The 25,891-nt window shown below is 39.9% G+C and overlaps 1 protein-coding gene across 1 annotated transcript; it reads left to right on the top strand.

Annotated features, from left to right (window-relative positions):
* The first annotated feature begins 684 nt into the window (after nucleotides 1–684).
* Nucleotides 685–24,066, top strand: LOC129779190 (transcription factor Atoh1). The gene is made up of 2 exons (XM_055786487.1): nucleotides 685–1,288; nucleotides 22,271–24,066. Exons 1-2 carry the CDS (start codon nucleotides 1,222–1,224, stop codon nucleotides 23,278–23,280), a joined length of 1,077 nt encoding a protein of 358 aa, XP_055642462.1. The 5' UTR covers nucleotides 685–1,221; the 3' UTR covers nucleotides 23,281–24,066.
* The last annotated feature ends 1,825 nt before the right edge of the window (nucleotides 24,067–25,891 follow it).

Below are 25,891 nucleotides of genomic sequence, written 5' to 3'. Positions count from 1 at the left end.
ATTTGTTTATCAACATTTCATTTACGAGGATTGAAATCGAAAAATGCGCTGCTTTATTCTAACTACATGAGCGATTTTCATATTTCGGTTTCACATGGAGGTGTTCACATTTAACATGGAGTTTAAAGTTAGCCACTATTCGACTATATAACCGGACCGAGTTGTAAACAACAGTAATTGATAGAACCACAATGTCAGTGAACCGCAGCAATATTGGGTACACTGGCAATATGAGGGATTTGACGTTTTAGTCGTACCCCTGCTAAATACCATTCCAACGCATAACCGTCAATCACTTTTACTCTCATTATTCCACTCTCTCTCTGTCAGCCAATGCACACAATTTCGCTCTCCCATACGCATCATTCTTAACTCACACATTTCTTCCATCTCTTTCCCCACACTGCCTGGCGCCGCTATGCGCACACCTGACACCAAGTTAGACGAACAGAGATGCCAAACAAATAAACAAGTGCATTCGCGCGCAGTGCAAGTGTACCCCGCTTCCCGTTTTCAGATGCATGTTTCTTCTCGCAGCGGCAGTGGCGTGCACTCTCTCCGATGGTCTCTGTGTGTGAGCGCTCAGAGAGCGCAAGAGGAATGCATTGCTCTCTCTCTCTCGGCGTTGTTCTCAGCTGACAAACGATTGGATGAATACAATTTTGTTACAACCGGCGTTCCGACTTGAACTGATCAGTCGTAAGTTGGACGCGAATGAGTAAATATATGAGTATACTCTTCCGCTTGGTCAACTGAGAATTCATTTGTTCAGTTGTGAATTGTTACAGAAAGTGACGTCGCGCGGTATTTCGGAAGTGTCTCGGTTTTGTGTCACGTTCTGACGAATCAGAGGGTCAGAAGAAAGTATTGGATTGCACGACGAGACTTCTGGTGCTTACAAACAACGGAAGAGTGGAATTAAATAACCGGCACCGAGACCAACACCGAAAGGATACTTACTTCCGTTTGGCTTTTTATGTGTGAGGGGATGTGAAGAAGAAGAAGCAGTGTGACATCGCCATGGAATAAACAGATGGAACCGTCTGCTGAGAGTGTGTCGTGTAATTAAGAGTGGTTTGAACGGAATTGCTTCTGGAGCGATGAAAGGATGCTAAGTGGTGTGGATTCAGTGTGATGTGGATAGAGCTCTCGAGATTGATTAGTGAACGTTTGTTCTGAAACTTGTCGCAGGTGCGTGGATGCTCTGTGTTAACGTTCGCCATGAATGCCATAGCCAAGATGTACCCGAAACTGAGTGCCGTCGAGCTGTCAGCGATTCTGATGAAAGGTAGGAAACGCTTTTAAGTAACAATAAATTGCTTATCTGATATCTACCTTGTGAGTGGTTAACTGCATAATTGGAGGTGGTAAATGGCACCAAGTTTATTACGCGGTGGATGTTAAGCGGCTTTTTCGTGTTCTGTTGTCGCGAATGTGCCGTCGTGATTCAGATGGGACAACCCGATTGGCTCCCTCAGTCGCTCGCAGACTCCTTTCTTTCCCTTTATTGTTTGTCCTCCAACTTTCACGTACTAATCAGATCAAGTAATTACAGCCGTTAAGTGCTCGGTGTACGCGGCTGAATGGGCTGTAATTATGTCATTTATTTGTGGCGCCCAGGCGTGATTTTAATTGGCCACAAATGTGACTTTGTGTGCAAACTGCACTGCGGCAGGAAATAATTGCTCAATCATACCCGATCGGGTGAAACTCTGTTTATGGCAAGAATAACAGCCGAAGAGTTCTCGGTACTGCTTGAAAGTGGATACTTCGCTTCCCTCCCTCCGTGACTTGTTTCCTTCACGACTATTACTAAAAATAGTCACTACCGGCGCGCATCTTCCGTTCCGTGAGTCCATCTGAATGTGCTGTAGAACTGTTCAAATTAATTAGCATTTCTTCTCAAGCAGCGGCGAATCCCGGTCCCGCGAATGGTCGCGCCATACTTTGATGAATATAATCAAATCGTAATTAGCTGCAACACGGCCACACGCTGGTCTCCACGTTTCCAGGTCGAAGACTGTTTAGACAGATGTTCAATCCTCTGCGGACGTGCTGTTTACTCATTAAATTAGTATCTCCTTTCATCGCTGGCTGACTGGCTGACTGGTTAGGGCATGCATGCGTCCCTGATGCGCGCAAGCTGGCCCCCGTGAATGGTCTTGATTCGTGGATTCCGATGTCATTGAATTTTTGACGAACTAAAAATATCGCGGACCGGATGCGCTGGCTCCACAAATCGTTGCGCAAACTTCTGAGGTTCTTGGAAGATGTGTCTGCCTTGTCTCACCTCACCTCGCCTCTCTCCACTCGCTCTGTTCGGCGAGTTTCACCTTTTCCCAGAAGAACGCGTTCTCGCGGATGGCGCGCTCAATGGACTGGAAAGGCGGGTCGTCTCTTCCTCTATCTCTCTATCGCTCTGGTGAAGGATGGTATAATTATAGCCCCCCGATTTTATAGGAACATAAAATGAAGCGTTTGTTTTTCTTCTCGTTTTCCAAAGAGGGAAAAATCAACGCTCGAGATCACTGTTCTAAGTTCCCTCGGCTCGGTGGTGTGAAAGTTTATTTGCCGAACAGGAAATTTCGCGGCGTCTTGCCGATGGTCTGGCCAGCAGGCAGGCCGGCCGACCCGAATCGGAGAATTTGGTTGTTTATGGCTTTTTTGATTATCTGTTTTTTTTTGTTGTTCAGGGAAGTCGAGGTGTGTTTGTTTTCCGATTTTCAGTTTTTCCTTTGAAGTGCACAGTGCGGGCAATGGGATTGATTTATGGTGAATTTGTTCTACTAAGTTTGAAAAAGAAGATTGTTTCCCTCACGGTAATTAACTTGTCGTGAATTTAGAATATCCATTCACGTAATCTGTTGCAGCCATTCGCGCGAGCCCTCGCTCAGACAGAGAAGATAAATCGCTCACTAAAACGCACCTGTGTCTCCCTTTATTTCGCACACGAAACCGGAGAGGACGACACGAGCGAACATAAAATTCACATGTTGCAGCATGTCTGAGCCTGAGTACACAAAGGGGGTTGGAAAACGTTGAGGGATCGAACCGAGAGGGTGGCACTGAGGCTGGAATGTGTGTGATCTTTCGCAAAAGACAGCTATCGAATAAATTAATAATTCTCGGATGCCCCATGATCTCAAAGTCATTGGTTGGCAAGATACTTTCAAAACAAATCGCGCTGCTGAGTCCGGCTGCTAACAAACAAACAAACAAACAAACCGTAGCTAATTCACGACGCTTCTCTCGCTCTCTGTGTGTGTCAAAGTCGGATCGGGGCACACTAAATTGCACAGACCCCCGTGAACCCAGGTGCTGGATGTTGTGGAATGAATATTTCTCGGAAAATCACACTCATCGAACCGAATGGTATTTCCCGCCCACACAAACACCTTGGCTAGCGGCAGACGGTGACGACGACCGTCAGACACTGATATAAATCTTATTCACTAAATATTTTAAGCGGTGTTATTTTACTAAACAGCAATTTGGTCGCTTCTTCGCGTGCCGCCGATGCCTCTCCTCGTGCGGATGCGGGGAGCAATCGCGATGACAAATCGCATTAGCATATCACCACATGGTCGCCGTCGGGTATCAGCCAAGAAATAACAAAAGAGGAGAGGGAGGAGGAGGAATGGAAGCAAGAGGCGAATGCGCAAGATGAAGGACTCGCTGCTGCTGCTGTCTCGTACCAACAGAAGTTAGACGACCGCGTGGAGAGATTTAGATAAAAGTTGATTTATTTGACTGAAGCCAGCGTGACGCAGTCACAGGCACTGAATTGGAGAATAATTAATCATTTCTCGCTACTAGCTCCCCAGATGGTGCGCAGGGGTGACATGCACATTACCTCTATGACGTGCTGTTGTTCATAGGCGGTAATGCACCTCATCTGATTCATTTACCAGTTGTGGTCTAGATTAACCACGATAATACTTATCCGGACAACGTTTACCAAAGCGCTTCACGAATTTACCTAATTTTTTGTCTCCTCGTAAGAATGGAACTGTTTCTCTGTCGGATTATGAGTTGGTGATTACAACTTAAACTACTCGAACGACATGTTGTCGAGCGTTGTCGTGCCTTGCTCCACTCAAACGCATAAGTTGTGTTTAATACCGTGGCTTTGCCCTCAGCATTTCTCATCCCCAGTAAAAATCTGATGCGAGAATCCTTTCCGTTTTTGACTTTGGAGAAGCTGTTCGCGGGCAAACAAACACTGTTCCGCGTCTTCCGGGTTCTATTCGCATAGAATTCTGTTTCCGAGCCTTTGGATCGTTCCATAAGCTCACAATTGATATGGAATAACAACGGAGGACGACTCCTTTTCTAATGAATTCTTTCAAAAATGTCAATGCATTCTAAAATGGTATCCGATCTAGTCCTACGTCAAGTTTTTTGAAAATCGAAATTGAATTTAAATTCATTACGTTCAATATCCCTTTTTCGTTCAAATATTTTTTATTCTTTCCATTTGGTAATTTGAATATTCACTGCTAGTTTAGTTGGTTAGTAAGGTTAGTAATAAACGCGATTATAACTCGAATTAAGTGTCAACTTGTGAACTGTACAGTATTATTCAATATTGGAATTACTCTACAATAAATCTACAATCTGTCTAGCGCTTTCATTACTCTCTATCCCATCACTCTTTTGTACACTTGACACTGGGTTACCAAACATGTAGAGTGGAAATGGGAAATGGGCATCTCGAATTTCAAAAAGGTACCCCATAAAAAATGTTTACCACCTCAAAAAACACCCTATGCAAAATACCAGTTCAATCGGACTTAAGGTAGAGTGGCGCAAAACGGTCAAAGTTTGAGTTTTTTGAAAATCGAAATTTTAACGTCTGCGACACTAAATAACAAATGAAGTTCGAAGGAGCTATAATTTTGCATAAGGTATATTTTCGTGCAAATCAACATTTCGCAGCAAGTTCCGAATGAAAAATATAGATAACTATATTTATAGGCACCCAAAACTATTATTTTTGTTTCGTGTTCCGAAAAAAAAAGTGTCCCAGAGTGTTGATTTTTGACAAAAAAAATGTTTTCGAGATGACACAAGATCTCGAGTTTCATGCAACTTTAAGACATTTGGCATCAAATATTTTTTTTTCGAAAACCCCGATTTCCTTTACTCCCCCTTTGGGTGATTTTTCGATTTTCAAAAAACTCAAACATTGACCGTTTTGCGCCACTCTCCCTTAAGTCCGATTGAGCTGATATTTTGCATCGGGTGTTTTTTCGAGGCGGTGAACATTTTTTATGGGGTAACTTTTTGAAATTCGAGATGATCATTTCCATTGGCACCCTACTCTACACGTTTGGTGACCCACTGTCAAGTATACGAAAGAGCGATGGGATAGAGAGTAATGAAAGCGCTAGACAGATTATAGATTTATTGTAGAGTAATTCCAAAGTTGAATAATACTGTACTGTTCACAAGATTAGTTGACACTTAATTTGAGTTAACGTTTATTACTAACCAGTTTGGTTAGCAGTGAATATTCAAATTAACAAATGGAAAGAATAAAAAATTATTGGAACGAAAAAGTGATATTGAACGTAATGAATTTAAATTCAATTTCGAAGGAAGAGCAATTTGTTGTACTGATTTTTGGCATAAATTTACTAATTGTAATAAAGAATATACATTTAATCAACTGGAAAAACCAGTTTCAAGGTAACATTGCTGTTACAACAGATGAATCCATCGACAATACCTTCTTCACATCCGGCTTGAATCGTGCGTCCACTTTTAATCCAGGAACAATGCTCGAATTCACAAGAATTGAATGACCTCCTCTTTAATTTTTTTTTATTTGTTAACGGAGACTTTAAAGCATTCGATTTCTTTGTTAACGGAGACTTCAAATCTTTCGATTTATTCCCCTCCGATTGGATAATCGATCGAAAAAAGTCACCAGTATACCAGAACACATTCGTTAAATCCAGAAATGCCCTTTCCCAGCAAAAAATATAAAATCATAATTGAAAACGAATTGAATTACTTCGAATATTACCATAGAATGCATCGGAGTTTTACATATGTTACGTATAAACAGAGGAGGTTCTTGCATCGGATCGTAGATCTTCCCCTACACTAGCCCACATCGACGGCTAAGCGACCCATACATGGTTTAAAGCTCATGTAGTGTATTTTATGGACCCATCCTGGCGTTGTACATAATGCACTATTGAATCCAGGTGAAACCAAACCACTGGAGCTCGGTATTGAATACACCTTATGCGTTTGAACGAGCCTTGAAGGCAGAACGGCCCCAATATTAGCTAAGATACAATAAGGTGATTCTGTTGCTTGACAATGCTTGGGCATATGTCGCTCTAGTCGTTTCTTTTAAACATATATCGGAACACTTCAATGGGAAATCCTACCCTACCAGAAAGAGGGCCAAAGTTTGTGGTTTGCGACGGATAATACAAAAATAAGGATAGAACCATTATGTTGCAATGAAATCTAAAATTTTGAAAAAAAAAGTCTGATGGGTAATGTCGGGGACATAACCGGAAAGACTTAGGACTACACCAAGGGCGTTCAATTTGAATAACTTATTGAATACGCAAGTCGTTGCTCAGTATCTCTCAGCAAAATCACACCTTCAACGCCCCCAAGTATATAATTTCCAAAGAAATAATCCGCAAGTTATACTATGCAGTTCCTTTCGCAGGACGCCAACAGAAAATTCGACCTGAATTGGTTGTGTGGTGGTGGCGACGTCGACAGTAACCGATGCGGAACACATTTTTACCGTCAGTTTTCAACCGAAGAACACAGCTCTCATCACAGTAAAATACCTTCTTCGCATCCGGTTGGAAGTGCGCTGTAACATAACGCCCCCCCCCCCCCCCCCGGAAACAATGAATAAAATCGCGAAAATTGAATGAACGCTAGGAAAAAGCTATCAACAAGCCCGAAAACACGAAAATCAATCTATATAAATAAGAATTGGTCGGTTAATATGTTGGTGAGCGCAAAACCCGAGGAGGGAAAGGTCAGATTTGAGCTGGCTTTATTTTGTTGGATTCGTCTGGGCATAGATCAATGTTATGGGGAGAAAAATCGGATTTTTTTTTTAAAGCTTTGAAGGAAAATGGGGAAATTTCGTTCTCATATGCTCTGAAGTAGCATCGTAGAGTTATTCCAGTTGAAATTTGCATTAAAGAAATTCATCTTCGAGTCGCGTTGGTGTGAAGCGTAAATGGTGATGGATTCATGAGGGGAATAATGCACTTTTAAAATGCAAATTTCCTTTTTCGTATCAATTATGTGTTTTATTCTATAAAGAAACATGTTTTTTGGCAAATGATCAAAAAATCTTTCACGAGAATTCTGTTTGATAATAATGTTATATTATAATGATGAGTTTTGGTAGATTTATAAGGAAATTTATAGAAAGAGAAAATTGTAAAACGGTCAATAAAAAAAAATCAATCAATGAATGAATTGAACCCAACATCGTGCCTAGAAGGAAAATGTGAATGATCGAATGTATACATATCGAAATTCAATTTCAGGTGGGACGAAGTTGCCGGATCAGTTAGTTAATAATAAATTCCAAATCGAATTTTAGCTAGGACGCATCTAGCTGTATAGAGTGGAACTTAAAATTGAAGAGAGAGAAATAAAGAGTGAGAGAGAAAGAAAAAGAGAAAGAGAGAGAAAAAGAGAGAGAGAAACTTGAGCAACTTGACAGATCGCATGATGGCAGTAAAAATCGGTGACACTATATCATCTTCTTTCGAAGTGACATCTGGCGTACCTCAAGGTAGTCACCTTGGTCCTTACATTTTCTTACTTTATCTCAACGATGTTAACTCTTGCGTGAAGTATCAGAAACTTGCATATGCTGATGATTTCAAGCTATTTACATTCGTAAATTGCTCTAACGACGCAGTATACTTACAAAATCAACTCGATCTTTTCTCTGAATGGTGCAATATCAACAGAATGGTTTTGAATCCATCGAAATGCTCAGTCAAATCATTTTCGCGGAAGCGTTCACCTGTTGTCTTTTCGTATAAACTACGCAATGAGCATTTAAATTGCGTTGATATCATCAAGGATCTTGGCGTCACCCTTGATTCGAAACTAACATTCAGAGAGCACATCTCGTATATCACCACTAAAGCATCCAGACTCCTGGGTTTCATATTCCGGATCACAAAACACTTCAAGGACATACACTGTATCAAAGCTCTCTACTGTGCACTGATTCGCTCAATCATTGAGTATGCTTGTGTTGTATGCTCTCCTTACTACCAGAATGGTGTCCAGCGCATTTCAGCATAAATTTGTTCATTTCGCTCTACGTAATTTATCCTGGAACGATCCTTCGAATCTTCCTAACTATAAAGCTCGTTGTAGGTTGATTGGGTTCCTAAGGCGACCTTCATATCTGACCTAATTCTCTCTAATATAGACTTTTCAGATCTTCTCGAATCCATTAATTTCAATATAACATCACGAAATTTGCACACTCGCACATTTTTTGTATACCCTCCTCACGTACCAATTACGGGTATAATGAGCCCGTATCAAGCTTGTGTCGCGTCTTCAACCGTTGCTTCACATCCTTCGATTTCAACCTAACTCGTTCTAATTTAAAGAAGTCTTTTTATACCGCTCTTAGACAACAAGTATACAGAATATATTAAATTTACCATTAGGACACTAATGTTCAGGCCTGTTGGTAATTGTAATAATAAAATACGAAAAACGAAAAAGAGAGAGAGAATGCGAAAGAGAGAGAGAAAGAAAGAATGAGAGAGGGAGAGAGAGAGATAGAAAAAGTGAGCGAGATAATGAAAGAGGGAGACAGAAAGAGAGAAAAAGGAAGAGGGATGAACGATTAACGATTTTGCAATTCAATCGCCTCTAACCTTGTCCCTTACCAGTTCAGTCCCTTACAACAATCATCATATGACGGTAATCCCAGTCCCATTACGGTCTGCTGCATCGGTGATTGATACTATTAATAACACAACAATGGAAGCCTCATATCGACAGTCCCGCTGTGTATGGTCCAACTGGTGAACATTCGAACAATAGGTATATTCTCACGCCGAAAAAGGCGACATGTGTATCGATAAGATAGGAATACTCTTTCGCCTAAATGGCTACTGTGTAATATACAACAAATTATCGTGAGATAAAAATGTACACGAATAAATTCGGCTCTGTTTCAGCTGAATTGTTGAACGAACCTAATAAAATACACAGATGAGACAATATAAAAGTTATACATTTTTTCTCCCGGAACATTCGAATGGCCCCAATATAAGGTTAGACGTAGTCCTGTGTTGAAATTCGTTCCGGCATCTCTGTTCCTCTAATCTCACACTATTGTCCGTTAGAATTGTGTGTGACAATTCGAAATCTGAACAACAAAAATGATGTGTCCATCACCCCGGTGCTTGTTTTATTCATAAAACCCATTCGCGATTAATTAAACCGATATGATGCATACCCTGAACAATCGGTTGGTTGGCACCGGCGAGTCAGAGAAGGTGTGACAACGACGACGGCTAGACGTCGATAGATTTTATTATTAATAAACCATTTCTGCTGCACCGCAAAAACCTCAAAACTCCCCACGGGAGTGTGTGACTTCGGCGCAACCGTTGAAAAATATGAATACAATTAGCATAAATCAGATATCAGCTTCGATAGTGGCCAAGCGGTGGCGGCGGCGGCGGCGGCGGCCGAAGGAACACAATTGACGGTCCTTACTTCCTGTTCGATAACGCACGGAAAGAAAGCGCACGGGTGTATGTGTGCGCGAGTGTGTGTGTGTTCGTGTGACATGACAGGTCACGCGTCTGGGAGGGCTTGGTAAGTATCGGGCTGCATTGCATCAGGTAGTGGACCCTTGCCCGCACAAGAGGTGATTCTAATTTATTCGCTGCCCATTTGATTTATTACCAATGCAAATTGGTGTGTAGCAGCCGACAGCCGACACTGTGTATGACGTAAATGACATTGGCACGTCAAAAAAATCATTGCATGAAGAAGCGCACTGTTTGCGTTGTTGGCGCCTCCCGAAAGGGTCGCCGTTTGTTGACTCCGAGTGCAGCCACGCGGAAGGAGCAAATGTTAGTGCATCCAAATAGTCCGAACCCCGAACGGCGTGAAATTCAAACAAACAACGGATTGGTGTTTGGATTGGGATCAAAGCAGAATGTAAATTTGAAGAATGCAATTTGTTTAGAATAAGGTTTATTTGTTATTTCTCAATCTATTTCCTGCGTGTTGGCCTGTCACGCGGTACCACCAACCATATTGGTTTAGTCTGAATTTTGCAGAAGAATCGTAAGGCGGAGAAAATCGAAGCGATAAACCGATGCCGCTAGGAGCAACGAACAGAAAAAAAACAGACGGAAGACCTAAGAGCTTGCCAAGTGGGATATGCGGAATGGATTTATATAATTTGTGTGTGGGTTTGGCGCCATCTGTCCGATTATATTCCATATATAACGATGGGAGGGCGATGGGTGCACAACGCCACGTTTCTCTACTCCCTCGCTACATATTCGAGACATATTACAAACGATTGCCTCTTTCCACTCTCTCATCCCTGCCATGTGGGATGTCGCACCCATCTGCGTTGTTGGCTTCAGCAACCGACCCCGAACGCTCGAAGAATATGCTGCAAAAAGGTTTATCTTGCATCGCTGCCGTCGTTTTCTCAGGCCGCGCTCCTTGCGGGCCAACTTTCGAGGAGAACATTTTCTTCTTTTTCTGCCTGTCCTTCCACGCTCGGAACTCTTGTCTGAATTGTCTGCTGATGCTGCTGCGGTTGCTTCCTACCCGAACCGAATGAGACATGTTATTAATTTTCGGGCTTCGGGCAAACAACAAGAGACGGAAAAAAAGATGTGAGAAAAAGGACCAGTTTCGAAATCAACAAAAAACAATAAGCAGCCTCTCGCGTGAGTCACTTAACAACCTTTTCCTCGCACCCAATAAAACCAGCATCTCTTATCAAAAAGTCTCGTCCCGAAACCTGTAGAGCCGTCTGGTTTCACGAAACGAAATATTTCACCTTTTTGTTGTCTTCCTCTTCGCCACTGTGTTCTTCGAGATGCTCCACTAGAGGCGGCATCTCCCGAGCAAAGGAAGGGACGCGTCGCGACAAGATGCAACCGCACAACAGCGGAAAACAAAAATTAACATAAACTTCCAGAAATAGCGACCCGTCGCGAGGATAAAAAGAACAAGTCAAAATTAAAAATTTCATGAGACGCTGATAAAAATAAAATCTTATGCAGAGAGGCTGCTGCCATCTCTCTCTCTCGATTGAGACTCTTTTCTTGCATATTTAAGCGAACAATTTAATTAAAGTGCAATTTCTCAATGCGGCTATCCTGAGGGCAACTAATTTATCACAGAACGATTTTGACAGAGGCCAAAAATTCGCAGCACAGCAAGACAAAAGAGCCATCATTTGTAAGCTCGTAAATAACTTTCCTCCCATAGAAAAAGCAAGATGAAAATTTGTGTCCGGACACTGGCATCGGGCAGACAAGTTTGGAAAAACAGAGAGGAAAAATTGTAGACGATCTCTGGATGTGGGTCCCGCGGGAGTTAAGTGGCGGCGAACAAATGGTGTACCGAAGCCAAAACGGAGACGGAGCGCTCAGTATGGACATATGTGGCCACTGAGGCGGCGGCTAAGTAGAAACCCGTAAATCATATCATCAACCCAACCCAACCAGGAGGGGTCGAACCGAACCGTGAAAGATTCGTGTCTCTTCTCACACTGGGTGGAGGAGGAGTGAACGAAAGTGGGGAAAGAAAATAGATCACCGGGTGTTGTGCCTCATCGTTGTATGAATTGCTATATTTTATCGCTTGTTTACATTCCACTAATCTCGCGCCCTCCCCCTATACGCGAGAGTCACACGCGTTGTACGACGGCACGGCAAGTGTACATAATCGCGGTGTGACGCTTTTTTTTTGCGTTTATTTTTATACGCCCCGTATGGTAGAGGGAAGTGTGTGGCTAGAAACGCGAAACTGAGGAGGGGACCAAAGTTAACCGGCTATTTTGGAAGCATATTTCATTTCCACGTGGAGGAAAATCATTACGGATTGGTGGTGATCATCTGCAGCACCGGGGATGCATGCACTGTCTTCTAGTTTGGGCCATCTTGAAACATATTTGACCATCTGGCAATGGTTGTTTTTTTTTTGTTTCAATTTGTCCCTCAAGGGTGGTGCGATATAGCCGTGCTTCGGCAGATATATATCTGTACTATTTAGTACTGGGCAAAACTAATAAAACTATCGGAAAAAACTTAAACCGTTTTAACCAAAAATTGTTAAGGCGCACCATCCTGAATATGAGTGGCCTAAAAATGTATTTAGACGATTTTGACTAAAACAATTAAACTGTACTAGGGATCTTTAACCGAAACAGCAAAGGGCCTGGCCGGGTAAGGGAGTGAAAAGTGCCCCCAAACCAAATCACTAGCTGTATGGCAAATATTGTATAGGATATTTAATAAGAAATTTTGACGGTTTATTTGAACCCCTATGTGGTTTAACATAGGATCTATAGTGAAAAACGTACTTTTTCGATTATTTCACGCCATCCTCCAAAGCTTCAAGATGAAAATTTGAAAAAAATACTGAATGTGCATCTTACTACGGTGTATCAAGAAAAATTATCAGCAAAAATTTCATCAAACATTTTAGTCCTAAAAAATCTTGAAATTTTGAATTTTTTTTCTGAATTTTGAAATTTAGTACTACTCTAATTCACATTTAAATGATTTTCTACGGCTTTTCTAGATATGTGTGATTTTTGTCAGATTTTTTCAGTGTTGCGTGGTACAAAAAAATATTTGTTTTATATTTCCAAAGAGTCTGGCTGGGTAAGGGAGTAAAAAGTCCCCCAAACCAAATCATCAGCTGTATGGAAAATATTGTATAGAGTACTAAATAAAACATTTTGGCAGTAGTACCATATATTTGAGTCCTTATATGGTACACCATAGGAGCTATGATGAAAAATGCACCTTTCCGTTTTTTTTTCACGCCATTCTCAATAACTTCGAGACAAAAATATGAAGAAAAAAAAATACTGAAAGTACATCTTACTTAGGCGTATCGTTTAATATTTTCAAACATTTTTTTCATCAGAAAATCAAACACTAAAAAATAATTTAAATAAATTTTTATTTAACTAGCTGTACCCTGCCACGCCTTGCTGTGGCACATTGCGGTTGCATGGTTGAGTTGAATTTTTCATTTTTTTTTTATTATTTTTTGAGTTTTTGACGCATATACAAACGAACAGAACATTTTTGTATATATAGAGATAGATGAGGGAAATCGATAAATTTTAAATCATTCCGAAACACAATTTCAGTTCACAATTTTGACAAATACTGGGAAAAAAGATGTTTCCATCACATAGAATTCATATTTAATACGAAATGGTCAATTTTCATAAGAAGCTTAATTTCAGAAACGTACTATGGCCATATAAAAGATCATTTTTCTCCATTTTTTTTCTATTTTTTATGCCGTAACAACATTCCTCGGAGAGAAATGTATATAGTGTCCAACTTTGAGCTCAATCGGTTTCGTACTCTTCGAGTTTTTGACGCGTACACAAACGAACACAAAATTTTCATATATAATATACAGGTAAACTTCGATATAACGTACCCTCGTTATAACGTACCCTCGATATAACGTCACTCGATATAACGTACATTTAACCTCGATATAACGTACACATTTCCAAAGTGCAAAGGAATTTTTTTTTTGAATATTTTTTATCTGAAAGAACAATGAACTATCTGTGTTGTGATGCTAAAACATGGTTTGTACCTTTAATTAATCCCGAAATTCAGCTGGTTTTGTGATTCCGGATTCCAAATGAATCAAACTTTAATCAACAGTACGAAGGGAAACATCATGAGAAAGTCTGGCTCCGACTTCTAATTGAATTTATTCATTAACTTTACTAAAATAGCAACACAATAATGTATTTTAGGCTACGTTTGTGAGTCCTTTATTATGCTTCGATATAAAGTAATTCGATACAACGTATAATTTTGAAAGTGAAATGTACGTTATATCGAAGTTACCCTGTATAGAGATTAAATTTTGAAATACTTTTCTACTTTGTATTCAAATTTCTTCCTACGTCTATTTTAGGTATGTGTGTTTTTTTTCAGAATTTTTAGAGTGTTTTTCGCGGTACAAAAAAATTATATATGTTTTCAGGCATTTCTAAATTTTGAAAAAAAAATATTACTCTGAGACCTAATTTTACTCTAATTTTTATTTAAATGCGTTCATGTGTGTTGTATTTTTTCCACATGTAGCGTAATTTTTTCTTGAATTTTTAAGAGGATTGCGTGAAAAAAAAATTTTTTTTTTTCCTTTGGGTTTTTTTAAATTTTTTTTTTGAATTTAGAGACCCATTACTGCTCTAATATTTTTGAAATTTTGTTTTTAATATGTCTAAATTTTGTTGTGCTGTACAGTTTTTTTTCTCATATCTTAAAATATATGAGATTATCTTTACATTGGATTTAGATGGTTTACCAAATTCATAAAGTCCTTATGGAAAGATCATTCGGATTAATGAAAAAACACTTAAAATTATCCGAATTATTTTAAATTTTTTTTTAATTTAATCTTACAATTGAAAATCACGAATGCAATAAAATAATCGATTTCAAGAAAATAAAAATAATAATGCAGACGATGAAGAAAATTATTTTTGCGTATCGCAATGCTCTAGGAAAAATTACGCCACACGTAGAAAAAAAGACACACACGAACGCATTTAAATAAAAATTAGAGCAAAAGTGGGTCTCAAGTTATATTTCTTTCAAAATTTTTAAATGCCAGAAAATATATAAAATTTTTGTGTACTGTGTATTAAAATATTTGTTTTTATTACGAACGAAAAAATAGTTTGAAGATATTTATCGATACACCTTAGTAGGATGTACTTTCAGTATTTTTTCATATTTTTGTCTCAAAGCTATTGAGAATGGCGTGAAAAAAACGAAAGGTGCATTTTTCACCATAGATCCTATGGTGTCCCATAAAAGGCCTCAAATATATAGCACACTTATCTAGAAAAGCCGTAGGAACACATTTAACCCTTTGCGGTCGTATTAAATTTGGGCATGAGTATCGTACTGGTCAGAATTATATTTCCTTGAAAAAGCAGTAATACATGCAAGATTATGAAAAACTAAACATTTTTTTAAATTTATTTCGTGAACTATACATATATGTATTAACTTAACAATGTATTTTCAATGTGATGTTTTTATATAAACAATATATTTTTTAATTCGTCTCCGTACGAAATCATTCGACATAGTCTCCAAGAGTAAATCATATTAAGTATAATCAACACATAATTTTATTTCTACTATCCGTTGAATATGAGACACTTTTGCCATTAATGCAATAAATTTTCGAAACAACTACTTCAACATAACTCAAACTAGCACTTATCAAATAATGATTTCAGCGTATCCGAAATGATCAGAACTTTTCACTTTAGATGAACAAAGATTTTGTCGCTTGAGAGATTATACGATTATTCAATTAACATGAGACATTTATGCAAACAGTAGTTCTGATGTTTATGAACAATCTTTTTCAAAGTGTTACAATGACTAAATTCTGCTGTTATGATTTTTTGTCCCACATTCTTATGCATTCAACGCACTGTGCATTATCTTGTGAGGATGACCACTCTGTTTGATACTGAATACCGTTATTTATTACTCATAGGAGCACCGTATTGATTCGTGAACAGGTTCATTAGACATTAAACTTCGTTTAGGAAAAGCATAAACTGATACTTGGTTGGGTAAAATATAAGATTAACATGGTTTCTTGCTGTGGTGGCTGAGAGCAGACAAACGACCAGAACGGTAAGAAACGTATGGTGGCTGAGAGCAGACAAACGACCACAGAGAGTTCAATATGAATTAGAGTAGTACTGAATCTCTAAACCCCAAACAAATTTTTTTCAAAATCTGAAGATTTTTTTAGTATTAAAATTTTTGATGAATTTTTTTTAATAATTTTTTTTTTGATACACCGTGGTAAGATGCACATTCAGTATTTTTTAAAAATATTTTTAAAAATATTTTTCGGCTTAGCTACTCGACCATTGCTTGATAGATCGCGAAGGTGTTACAACAATTGATTGGAAATATTTTTACGCACCTCACAATGAATTGTTGCAAAATGTCCCACGTTTTTATTATCCCAATTTGTGCTCTTCAAATTGCACCGAACTGTAAATGAGTGACAAGTAGTCCTACGTTAACAGTACGGTCGTGTCTTGGACACCACCCTTCTAATTTTTTTTTTGAAAGATGAGACTCTTGTACATGAAATTTCAGAAGGATGCAGTCAGAGCTGCGATTTGTCGTGAGTATCAAATGATGGTATTCACACAAAGATAATCAACAAATTTTGTACTTCGAGTACACCCATACCTCGCTATACGGCCGCTCTTTATACGGCATTTCGCTACAACGGCTCTCTTCAATTAAGGCACGTTTTCGATTTACGGCCTAAAATATTTCCTTATAACTGAAAAAAAAAACTTTTTTTTCGATGTCGATGTTTATATTAGAATGCCAATGAAGATGGCCATCTCGAATATTCAAACGGAACTATCTTAAGAATATTGATTCCCATGAAAAACTACCCTATGCAAAACTACTTGGCAACAAAAATTGAGCTTCTGTGTTTGCGTTTCTTTGTGTTCGTTCTTTGCGACTAGGGAGGCCAGATGTGAATATATAGCTTCATTTAGAATACAATTTGAAGAAATTTTTTTCGAACATGTATTTTCTATTCCTTTTTTTTAGATTAAGGCTTTCAGGCTTAAGGCTTTTTTCTTTAGCCTTAACGTTTTTAGAGAAATTTCGCTGTCTCAACGTAGTATTACACGCGCCATTTGTATCAGTACTTAGTTTGTGGAATGACACGCCTTGACTACATTTTGAGTTCAAGAAAACGCGTGTACCAATGCAAGTCGGAAGAAATTTTTTTAACGAAGAATCCTTGGCTAGAACGGGAATTGATCCCTACACCCTTATGAATCATCCGAATATCTACCGGAAATAATGATGCTAAATTGTGTCTTTCGCCAGTGGTATTTGTTTTTATGCAGTGTCACTTATTCACTTTTTAGTCATTCAATCATATCCTTATTCGGGGCTACGAAGCGTGATAATATTACACCTCATCATTAAATTAATTTGGTGTTTTCTAAAAGGATAAAGACGAACATGAGCGATAATATATCTTTTTCTGTCTGGGCCGTGTATTTGGCAAACTATACGAAAAGCTTTCATATGCTTTCATTCAAATTTGTCTCCTGTATCGCTCGCTCATATTGGCTCTGTCGTATATATTATACAAATGATATACATGTATTGGGGAGTAGAACATTTTCTGCTATATTTCAGCTCATTTAATGTAATAAATCGGGATGCCATAACATGTGCTAGAAATTAACTTTGGGTGTAGAGACGCGTGTTCCGGTCTGGTTGTTGGCCTTAGAGATTCATTGAAACCCCGAGAAGATAAACAGCACGATGCGGCTCATAGCCATGTGAGTCGTATGCGTGTATAGCACTATCTCGTAGGAAGCTGTGTGAGTGTTTGTCGGGATGATCCCTATCGGTATCACTCCAACGGTGGAGAGTGAACGCTACAAACAGAGGACACCTGAGGTTTCCAAAAATTGATGAGAGTGGGGTCGTTGGCAAGATGGCCAAATAGAAGCAGGAATGTGATATGGCGGATACACCGGTTCTCCAGACCTGGATGAATAGAAAACACGGAGAAGTGAACTTCTACCTGACTCAGTTCTTTTCAGGTCATGGTTGATCCTGACAATACCTTGACAGGGCACGCAACCTCACCTCTGTACCCAAAATGATAAACCGGAGCACTTGATCTCATATGCCCAAAGTTTGAGGTAGTGCGAAGGATGCTGACCACTTTTAAATGCGTTGGAATGAAGGCATATGGAGCATCGTATACAGAATTATGACGAACACACTTTTGAAGCTGCAGCGAAAATAGAGCGAAGAATTTCCGTATATTATGCGTCTTCCCCCGAGAAGTTTCTGGCCGGCTTGACAGTTTGCAACCGCAACAAATCCCCATCTATTATCCACTCACCACCCACTCGCGGTCTGTTGTGTTTTCCCCGAGTGCGATGGGAATACCATATGGCAATTGCTAGAAAACAACAACACAAAAAAAATTACTAATGAGAAACACCACACATCCCGGGCAGCATCGATTATCTGAAAAAGGTGCCAGCTGTATTTGATGGTGTAAAGCCCTCGCACACACTCATCCACGACAGGCGGCGGCTGGATATTGGCCAAAGAGGGAGCCGAGGGATGATGATTAGTAGGGGCAGCAGGACCATCACAACCACTACCACTGCCGCCACTTGGCAGTTTTGGTATGCGTGGGCTGCGCGAATAACAGATGATGTCGTTTAATTATGCCCTGTTTAGTCACGGTCATAAGGGACAAAATGTGCGCGCTTTCCGACGAGGCGAAAAAAAAACACAACGAGGGTAAGACCATTCAGTATGGTCTTCATGTGTGGAAACATGTGCGCAAAATTGCGATCGTTATCTTAAATGCATGCAAAAATTCGTGTTCCCTTCTTGCGCGCGCTGAGATGAGAGGCAACAAGAATGGGGGGGAAGCGGAATCTGAGTCGCGTGAAACACGATGCAACCAGACGCTCGTTTGCTCGCTGGATTATTTATGCCTTTTTAAACTTTCAAATGTACCGAAATACGAGAACCGCGCCACAGTTGTTGTGCAGAAAATACCAACAAAAAGGTTCCTTCGGAGCGAACATCTCCGGCAGCAGCATCCAGGGCAGCAGCAACAACAGCATCGGGAGCGCTGGCGTTTGACAGTTTGAAACAGACTCACTTCGGCGTGGTGATGGGGCGTAGGACACTGTTTTCTTCCTGGCGCAGTGGATTCGGAATCCGTTCGGATGTGTTTGTGCGAGCGAGAACTTTGGCGAGACGGTTTCAGCGCAATCTGGCGCCGTCATTTAGCGTAATATAAAACAATAACGATACCGGGCCGCGCGAAGAGAAGAGCAGCACACCGCAATAGGAGGGGGCGGCGAGAAGCTGTGAACTCGCTTAGCAGCGTCTCAGAGTTCATGCACCGAATACAGCCAGTCAGCTACGATGCAAAAATTTAAATTATATGCCGATCTTTATTAGTTCCCTTTCTCCTGTTGTCTCAACATCTGAAAGTACCATTGGAACCCAACCCATTTTTGTGTACGTCTCGATTGGCATTGTCAGACATAGGTTTGAACCGTAGAACATCTGTCAATTGACGTCGTACCTCATCAATCGACGCGGAAAGAAAGGCGCCAAAGGCGTCCTCACGACGTATTGCATATCTTTCCAATCTGTGTAATAATTAACGTGCGAGCGTTAATTCATTGCAGTCGCGTGATTCAGTGCTGTAGGGTTACCCTCGCTTTTCATTTTACATGCACTAGTTTCTAGTACATGTTAATGACAGGTGAGGGACAGTAGTGATGTCCGATTTTTTAAATTAATCGTTCGTTAACTAATAGACTATTTTTCAGCGGTTTGTTATTCGATACGATTATTCGCCTCATAATAATCTATCAATCGTCACACTGAGATCAATAATTATTTAGACTAATATTACTAATTTGCTTGAATTTTTTTGCCGTTATGATTATTTTTATTTGTAACTGGCTGACCCGGCAAACTTCGTCCAGCCCAAAATTTATTTTTCGTTATCACATTGACATTTCATGCCTCCTAAAACCACCACATGCCAAATATGGCTCAATTTGCTTGATTAGAGCTCGAGTTATGCAGAAATTTGTGTTTCATTTGTATGGGGGCCCCCTTCAGAGAGGGGGAGGAGTGTCGAACTACCATAGAAACGTTTATCGATCCCTCAAACCTCTATATGCTAAGTTTGATTCCATGTGTTTGATTAGTTCTCGAGTTGTTCCATCAGAGAGAGGGGAGGAGTGTCTATTCACCATAGAAACGTTTCGTGCTCCCTAAAATCCTCACATGCCAAATTTGGTTTCATTTGCTTGATTAGTTTTCTAGTTATGCAGAAATTAGTTTTTCATTTGTATGACAGCCCACCCTAAAAATTAAAAAAAAAGGTTAAAATTTAAAAGAATTTTTTTTACACAGGGTTGTTTTTTCACCTAACTTGTAGTCCCCATTCTTATTTACCCATTTGGTTATACATTTCCTAATATCCACAAAAACTCGCCATTTTAATATAAATTCATCATAAAACAAAGTTTTCGTTTAATATATGTTCCACATTTTGCGAAAAACATGTAACTCCATTATACAAAATACATATTCGATAGAGAAAATTGAAAATTTCATTCATAATTTTTATTTTAAAAGTGTATTTTATCCCATATGTTTATTCTATTTAGGTTCATTTAACATTTCAGCCGTAACCGAATTTATTCGTGTACATTTTCTTTTCGATAACATGTTGTAATTGACATAATGTTACCTTTTCGGCGTAGGAGTATTCCTATTGTTTAAATGTCATAGCTGAACCGTACATAGCGGCACAGTTGATATGAGGCCTCCGTTGTTGAGTTATTAATCACTTTCTTGCTGCAAGTAGCAGAGCGTGTGTAAACGGTGAGAGACTGGACACACAACACATAAAGATTTTCAGTTCAGGGCCCTAAGCTTACGTTCCCTTAGTAATGGATACACAGCCAATTAGGCTACAAAGACCCTCTAAAAAGTGTATTCATTCTTCCTTAAAAATCCGTTATTATTATCGGTTGCTCAGTATTCGTGCGATTAACCCTTTATAAGGCCATGGCAACTATATTGCTACCCACAAAACATATTTTTTCCACCGCACTTGGAATATTATTTCAATATTCTGCTTAACCAAAAACGTCTGAAGGTATCTGGAAATACTCCATTTTTTTAGGGCTGTTAAAAATGTACGATATTAATTCGGGAGTCATTTCTTTGTAAACAAACCGCTATTTTAGAGCGTCGACACAAAATTCTGTTTAAATTCGTTGAAAATGCATCCATTTATTGAGTTTTTCACTGTAAGCGTTCTATTTAGGATCTACTGTGTAAGATCATGCAGCCTTTTCAATAAAATAAATGGTGTATTTGATGAAAAATTCAAATTTTCATTTTTTTTTCTTTGTAAGTCTATATAAAAAAAATATATTTTTTCGCTACACTAGGAATATTGTTTCAATTTTTGCATAACCAAAGGCGCAATAAAGTGAACTTACAAAGCAGCGGTAAACATTGTTTTTAGAGCTAACGGGCAGTGGCAAATATATTACCATGAATTCTTTCAACTATTTCAACAGTTGATTTTTTATCTCAAAATTAAATATGTGTTCTTTTCCATGTGAGGATCATGTTCTATGAAGTTGAAGTCAATTTCTTGCCATGTTTCCACGGCCTTATAAAGGGTTTATAATCGATTTTTGTAGGAAGTATTGGAGCGATTACTAGACATCGCTAAGAGAGAGATGAATGGGATGTAGTAAACAAGGTTTGATTAGCCGCTTCACGAATTCACTATGTGAAGCGTCATGCACAGAACATTTAACTACGCCTAAAAAGTCTTAAAAATGGCGCGAAAAAGAGACCTAGGTCCTCCTCTAATTACTGGCAAATTCCTCTGCAGATGACCGTGTTTTCTCTCCCTTCTCACTTACCGCACACAAAAAACTATTCTGCCTTATATTAGAACCAAGTGGTGTGATGGCGCAAATATGTAAATAATATTAAATCGTAATTTCCGGCCCGCCACCGATCGGCAGAAGCTGAAGCAGAAGCGTTCTGCCGCGCAACACTCACGGACACACGTTAAACTCGTAAATTACGGGCTCCCTTCTGGTTCCGAGTCCGTCCGATTTCTCCCCCTTCCAATTTGTTGCTGTAACGATACGCAATTACGACTTTTCTCCCCCTTGTCTCATCGCCGGCGGAAGGCGAACGCGTTCCCATCTGGCAACACCTGTCAGCCGGTTTCGATTTTTTTTGCGCCCTACACTTTGTTGCTTATATTACACGGTCCCATCTGGGGCTGTGGTTAACTTTTTGTACGACGACCTTGGAACAAAAACGTCTAATGCATAACTTTTTTTTCTGCTCTCTCCTTATCCTTCCAGGTGCTGCAATGTCGGCCGCTTCTCTGGAACGAGATTCCGGTTTCAATTCGGGCAGCTCGGAACATGAAGATGATCTCAAAAGTTTGGACCAGAGTTCCAGGGATGGAATAATCAGTCCGGAGAATAGCTCCGAGGATTCGGTGGAAGTAAAGTTGCCTCAACCCTCGGTCATTAAAAACAAGCGGAAAAGTACCGAACCTCTTAGGATAATCACAGAATCGGAATCGCTCGGACCGATCAAGAAGCGCATCCGCTACGAGGAACGGTTAAGCCAAGGGAAGGAAATCCCAGATCACCATGTCGGGGGTAATCCATTCCGACCATGGGCACCAAGTGAAGAAATGCCCAACGGTCATCCACTACCAGCCCACTTCCTTAACCCTGCAGATCTTCTGGTCAGACACCCCGGAGTTACGACACTTCATCGTGCCATCAGCATTAAACCCTTGGATCAACTCCAGCAACAGATCCAACCAGCCATCCGCCCATCAGCGACCTCCCCTCCGATACCCCACCAGCAGCAGCCCCTTGCATTGGTGTCCAAAAAATCCCTCTCCGCCAAATCCCAAGAGAAAATCGAAGAAGACTCCCGGCGGAACCATCTACAGCACTCGCTGCATCCCCCGAACCAACCAGCGGTGTTCGTACCTCCCCAGCCCATTGTCGGTGAACCGTCGGGATCCTCGACGAAGCCACTGCATCCGCGTAACTACAAAAACATGACCCGCGAGCGACGAATCGAAGCGAACGCCCGCGAGCGAACCCGGGTGCATACGATCTCGGCGGCGTACGAAAAACTCCGCCAGGCCGTCCCTTCGTACTCCAACTCGCAAAAGCTGTCCAAGCTGTCGATTCTGCGGATCGCTTGTTCCTACATTCTAACCCTCAGCAGGATGGCGGGAGAGGATTACAGTGCCGACGGTTCCGAGCCGTCGCTCGACGATTGCGTTGAGATGGTGACGAAAACCATCCAAACCGAAGGGAAAATTAAGAAGAAAAAAGACGACTGAAGGTGTCAATCAAAGCGGGGAACGCGGTGTGGTGTTTGTGATAATAGGCGCGGTGAAAAGCCCCTCAAACGCATAGCAATAGAGGGAGCTGTCAAACAGAATTTGGGTGACTTTCGGTTTGAAGTATCGCGCGCAGATCAGATGATGGTGAAACAACTCCATTTTTTTTGCTGTCGTAGGTTTAGGTCCAAAATCGTTATTTATTCTGCTACCTTAGTCGCATGTTGTGTAAGTTCATTTTTTCCGAGAATCTCAGTTGAAACTAAAAGTTAGACTTTTAAGCGAAGATATCGATAGTACAAATAGATGGAACGCAGAAACGTTGCAGGTCTGATTCGTCGCCATAATGCGAAATTTGAGACAATAATATCTCTGAAAAAAAAAACTAAAAATCAAGCAAACAATAAAAACAGAGTTGTGATTTTACAGTAGATTTCACAAAGAAAACAGCGAGTGCCATACGCCAAACTAACATCTGTTTCAAACTATATTAGTCCACGAAGCACAAACAACAAGCATTTTTGCCAAAACAAGCCAAGCGCAGCTCTCAGCTGAATGAATCATTCACACTAATGAGCAGAAAACATAATATTTTATCGCCCCCAGAGTCACGCTCTCATAGTGGGGTTAATGGTTTTCAACAAATAAATAACTGGTCCTTAGTAGATAGTACATGTAAAAATTTCGATAAGTACGATAAGCCATAATTTATATTTATAAGCAAATCAAATTTGTGATTGTTTTGTACACAATTTTATGTCCTACACAATATCCAAAACTCTACTTCGAGGAATAAACATTTAAAAGTATTTTTTGAATCAATTTTAAACAGTTGTGTTCGCTCTACTCTCTACATCCGAAACCCGATCAAAAACATCACCTTCCACCGCTACGATGGCTCGCTGGCAGGAATTTTGACAACGGCTAAAGTTGATGTGGTCCCAGGTTTGATATGATGACGTTGGGTTCTGTTTGAGCTCAACTCGCAAGATAAGAAAACAACTACGGCAGACGGGTTCCAACACTAGCACGCAAAATGTAAACATCTTGCGTCCGTTTAGTCCGTTCACGGAAAAAAAAGAGGTTGAGTTTACTTGCACTCGCGATGTACGATTTTACAACGAGAATCGCTGATATGGTGTGGTGAGAGCTCTTATCTTCGTACACCTGTTTGTATCGGAAATACGCGGCGTGAGTTCGCGCTCTTGTCACATTTAATTCATAGGATTTACAGCACTTTTTTTTCTTCAATTGGACGTAAAAAGATATTGATGAGGTTTTGTTTGGGGTCTAGGTTGATCAAGGTGACACAATAACTTCTGGTTAATAACCTGCTCTGTTTACCATGAGAGAGGAAAAAACATTAAAAACAATCAAAAAGGTCGCGCAATGTAATTCGGGCGGCAGATTACATCAGCAAAACATTGAAACAATCTTTCTTGTCTCGTAAAGGTTTGTAGAGTAACATTTATTAACTGGTTCGTCGTACAAAGGCCTTCAACGACAGTTTTGGACTTTTCCGTTATATCAAAATGCAATTGAATATATACGGAAAAATAAAAAAAAAATGGTTTTACAATTCACAGGTTTTATCACTTCAGTTTATGATGCAAAGATTCGTTGACTTAGACATTAACATTAACATATTGTTTGCTGCCATACAAATGAAAAACAAATTTCTGCATTACTCGAGAATTAATCAAGCAAATGAAACCAAAAATTGGCATGCGAAGGTTTTAGGAGACACGAAACGTTTCTATGGTGAATAAACACTCCTCCCCTCTCTCTGAGGGGGGGGGGATATATTTCTGCAAAATTTAAGAGCTAATCAAGAAAACGGAACCAAATTTGGCATGTGGAGATTTTAGGGAGCAATACATGTTTTTATGGTGGTTTGACACTCCTTTCCTCTCTCTAAAGAGAAGGGGGGAGTTTGCTGAGCAACTCGAGAGCTAATGAAACAAATGGAATCAAACTTAGCATATAAAGGTTTTAGGGATCGATAAACATTTCTATTGTAGTTCGACATTTCCTTCCCCCTCTCTTAAGGGGCGCTCCCATGCAAATGAAACAAAAATTTCTGCATAACTCGAGAACTAATCAAGCAAATTGAGCCATATTTGGCATGTGGAGGTTTTAGGGGGCACGAAACGTTTCTATGATGGTTCTAAACACCTATCCCCTCTCTTAGGGCATGGGGGTTGCTGGGCCCATAAACGTGCGCTTAGTAAGGAACCGTGGATGTGATAACGAAACATAAATTTTGGTTTGAGACGAAGTTTCGCCGAGTCAGCTAGTCACATATAATTAAGATGAGTTTGAGTTTGATGAAAAGCCTTAAGTCTCTAGTTTTTAAATCTACCATAAGACGTTGAAATTATTCAAATATTTATGTTTTTTAACAATTTTCCTCAAAAAGAAATTATGATCATGGTTTGTCCACCTCTGATCATGTTTTGCCCGAAAAATGATCATGGTTTGTCCAGTTTCAGAAATCATTATTTTTGAATGAAAAAAAACGAATTTGAAAGTAGATGTGCATTACTCATTGCTTGAGTTTACTGTCATCATATCGATCCATTGATTTAATTTAATTTAGGATTTCTTCAGA

The sequence above is a fragment of the Toxorhynchites rutilus genome, chromosome 3, assembly GCF_029784135.1.
Source record: "Toxorhynchites rutilus septentrionalis strain SRP chromosome 3, ASM2978413v1, whole genome shotgun sequence".
Lineage (NCBI taxonomy): Eukaryota > Metazoa > Arthropoda > Insecta > Diptera > Culicidae > Toxorhynchites > Toxorhynchites rutilus.
This window is presented reverse-complemented; position numbering and strand designations above follow the sequence as displayed.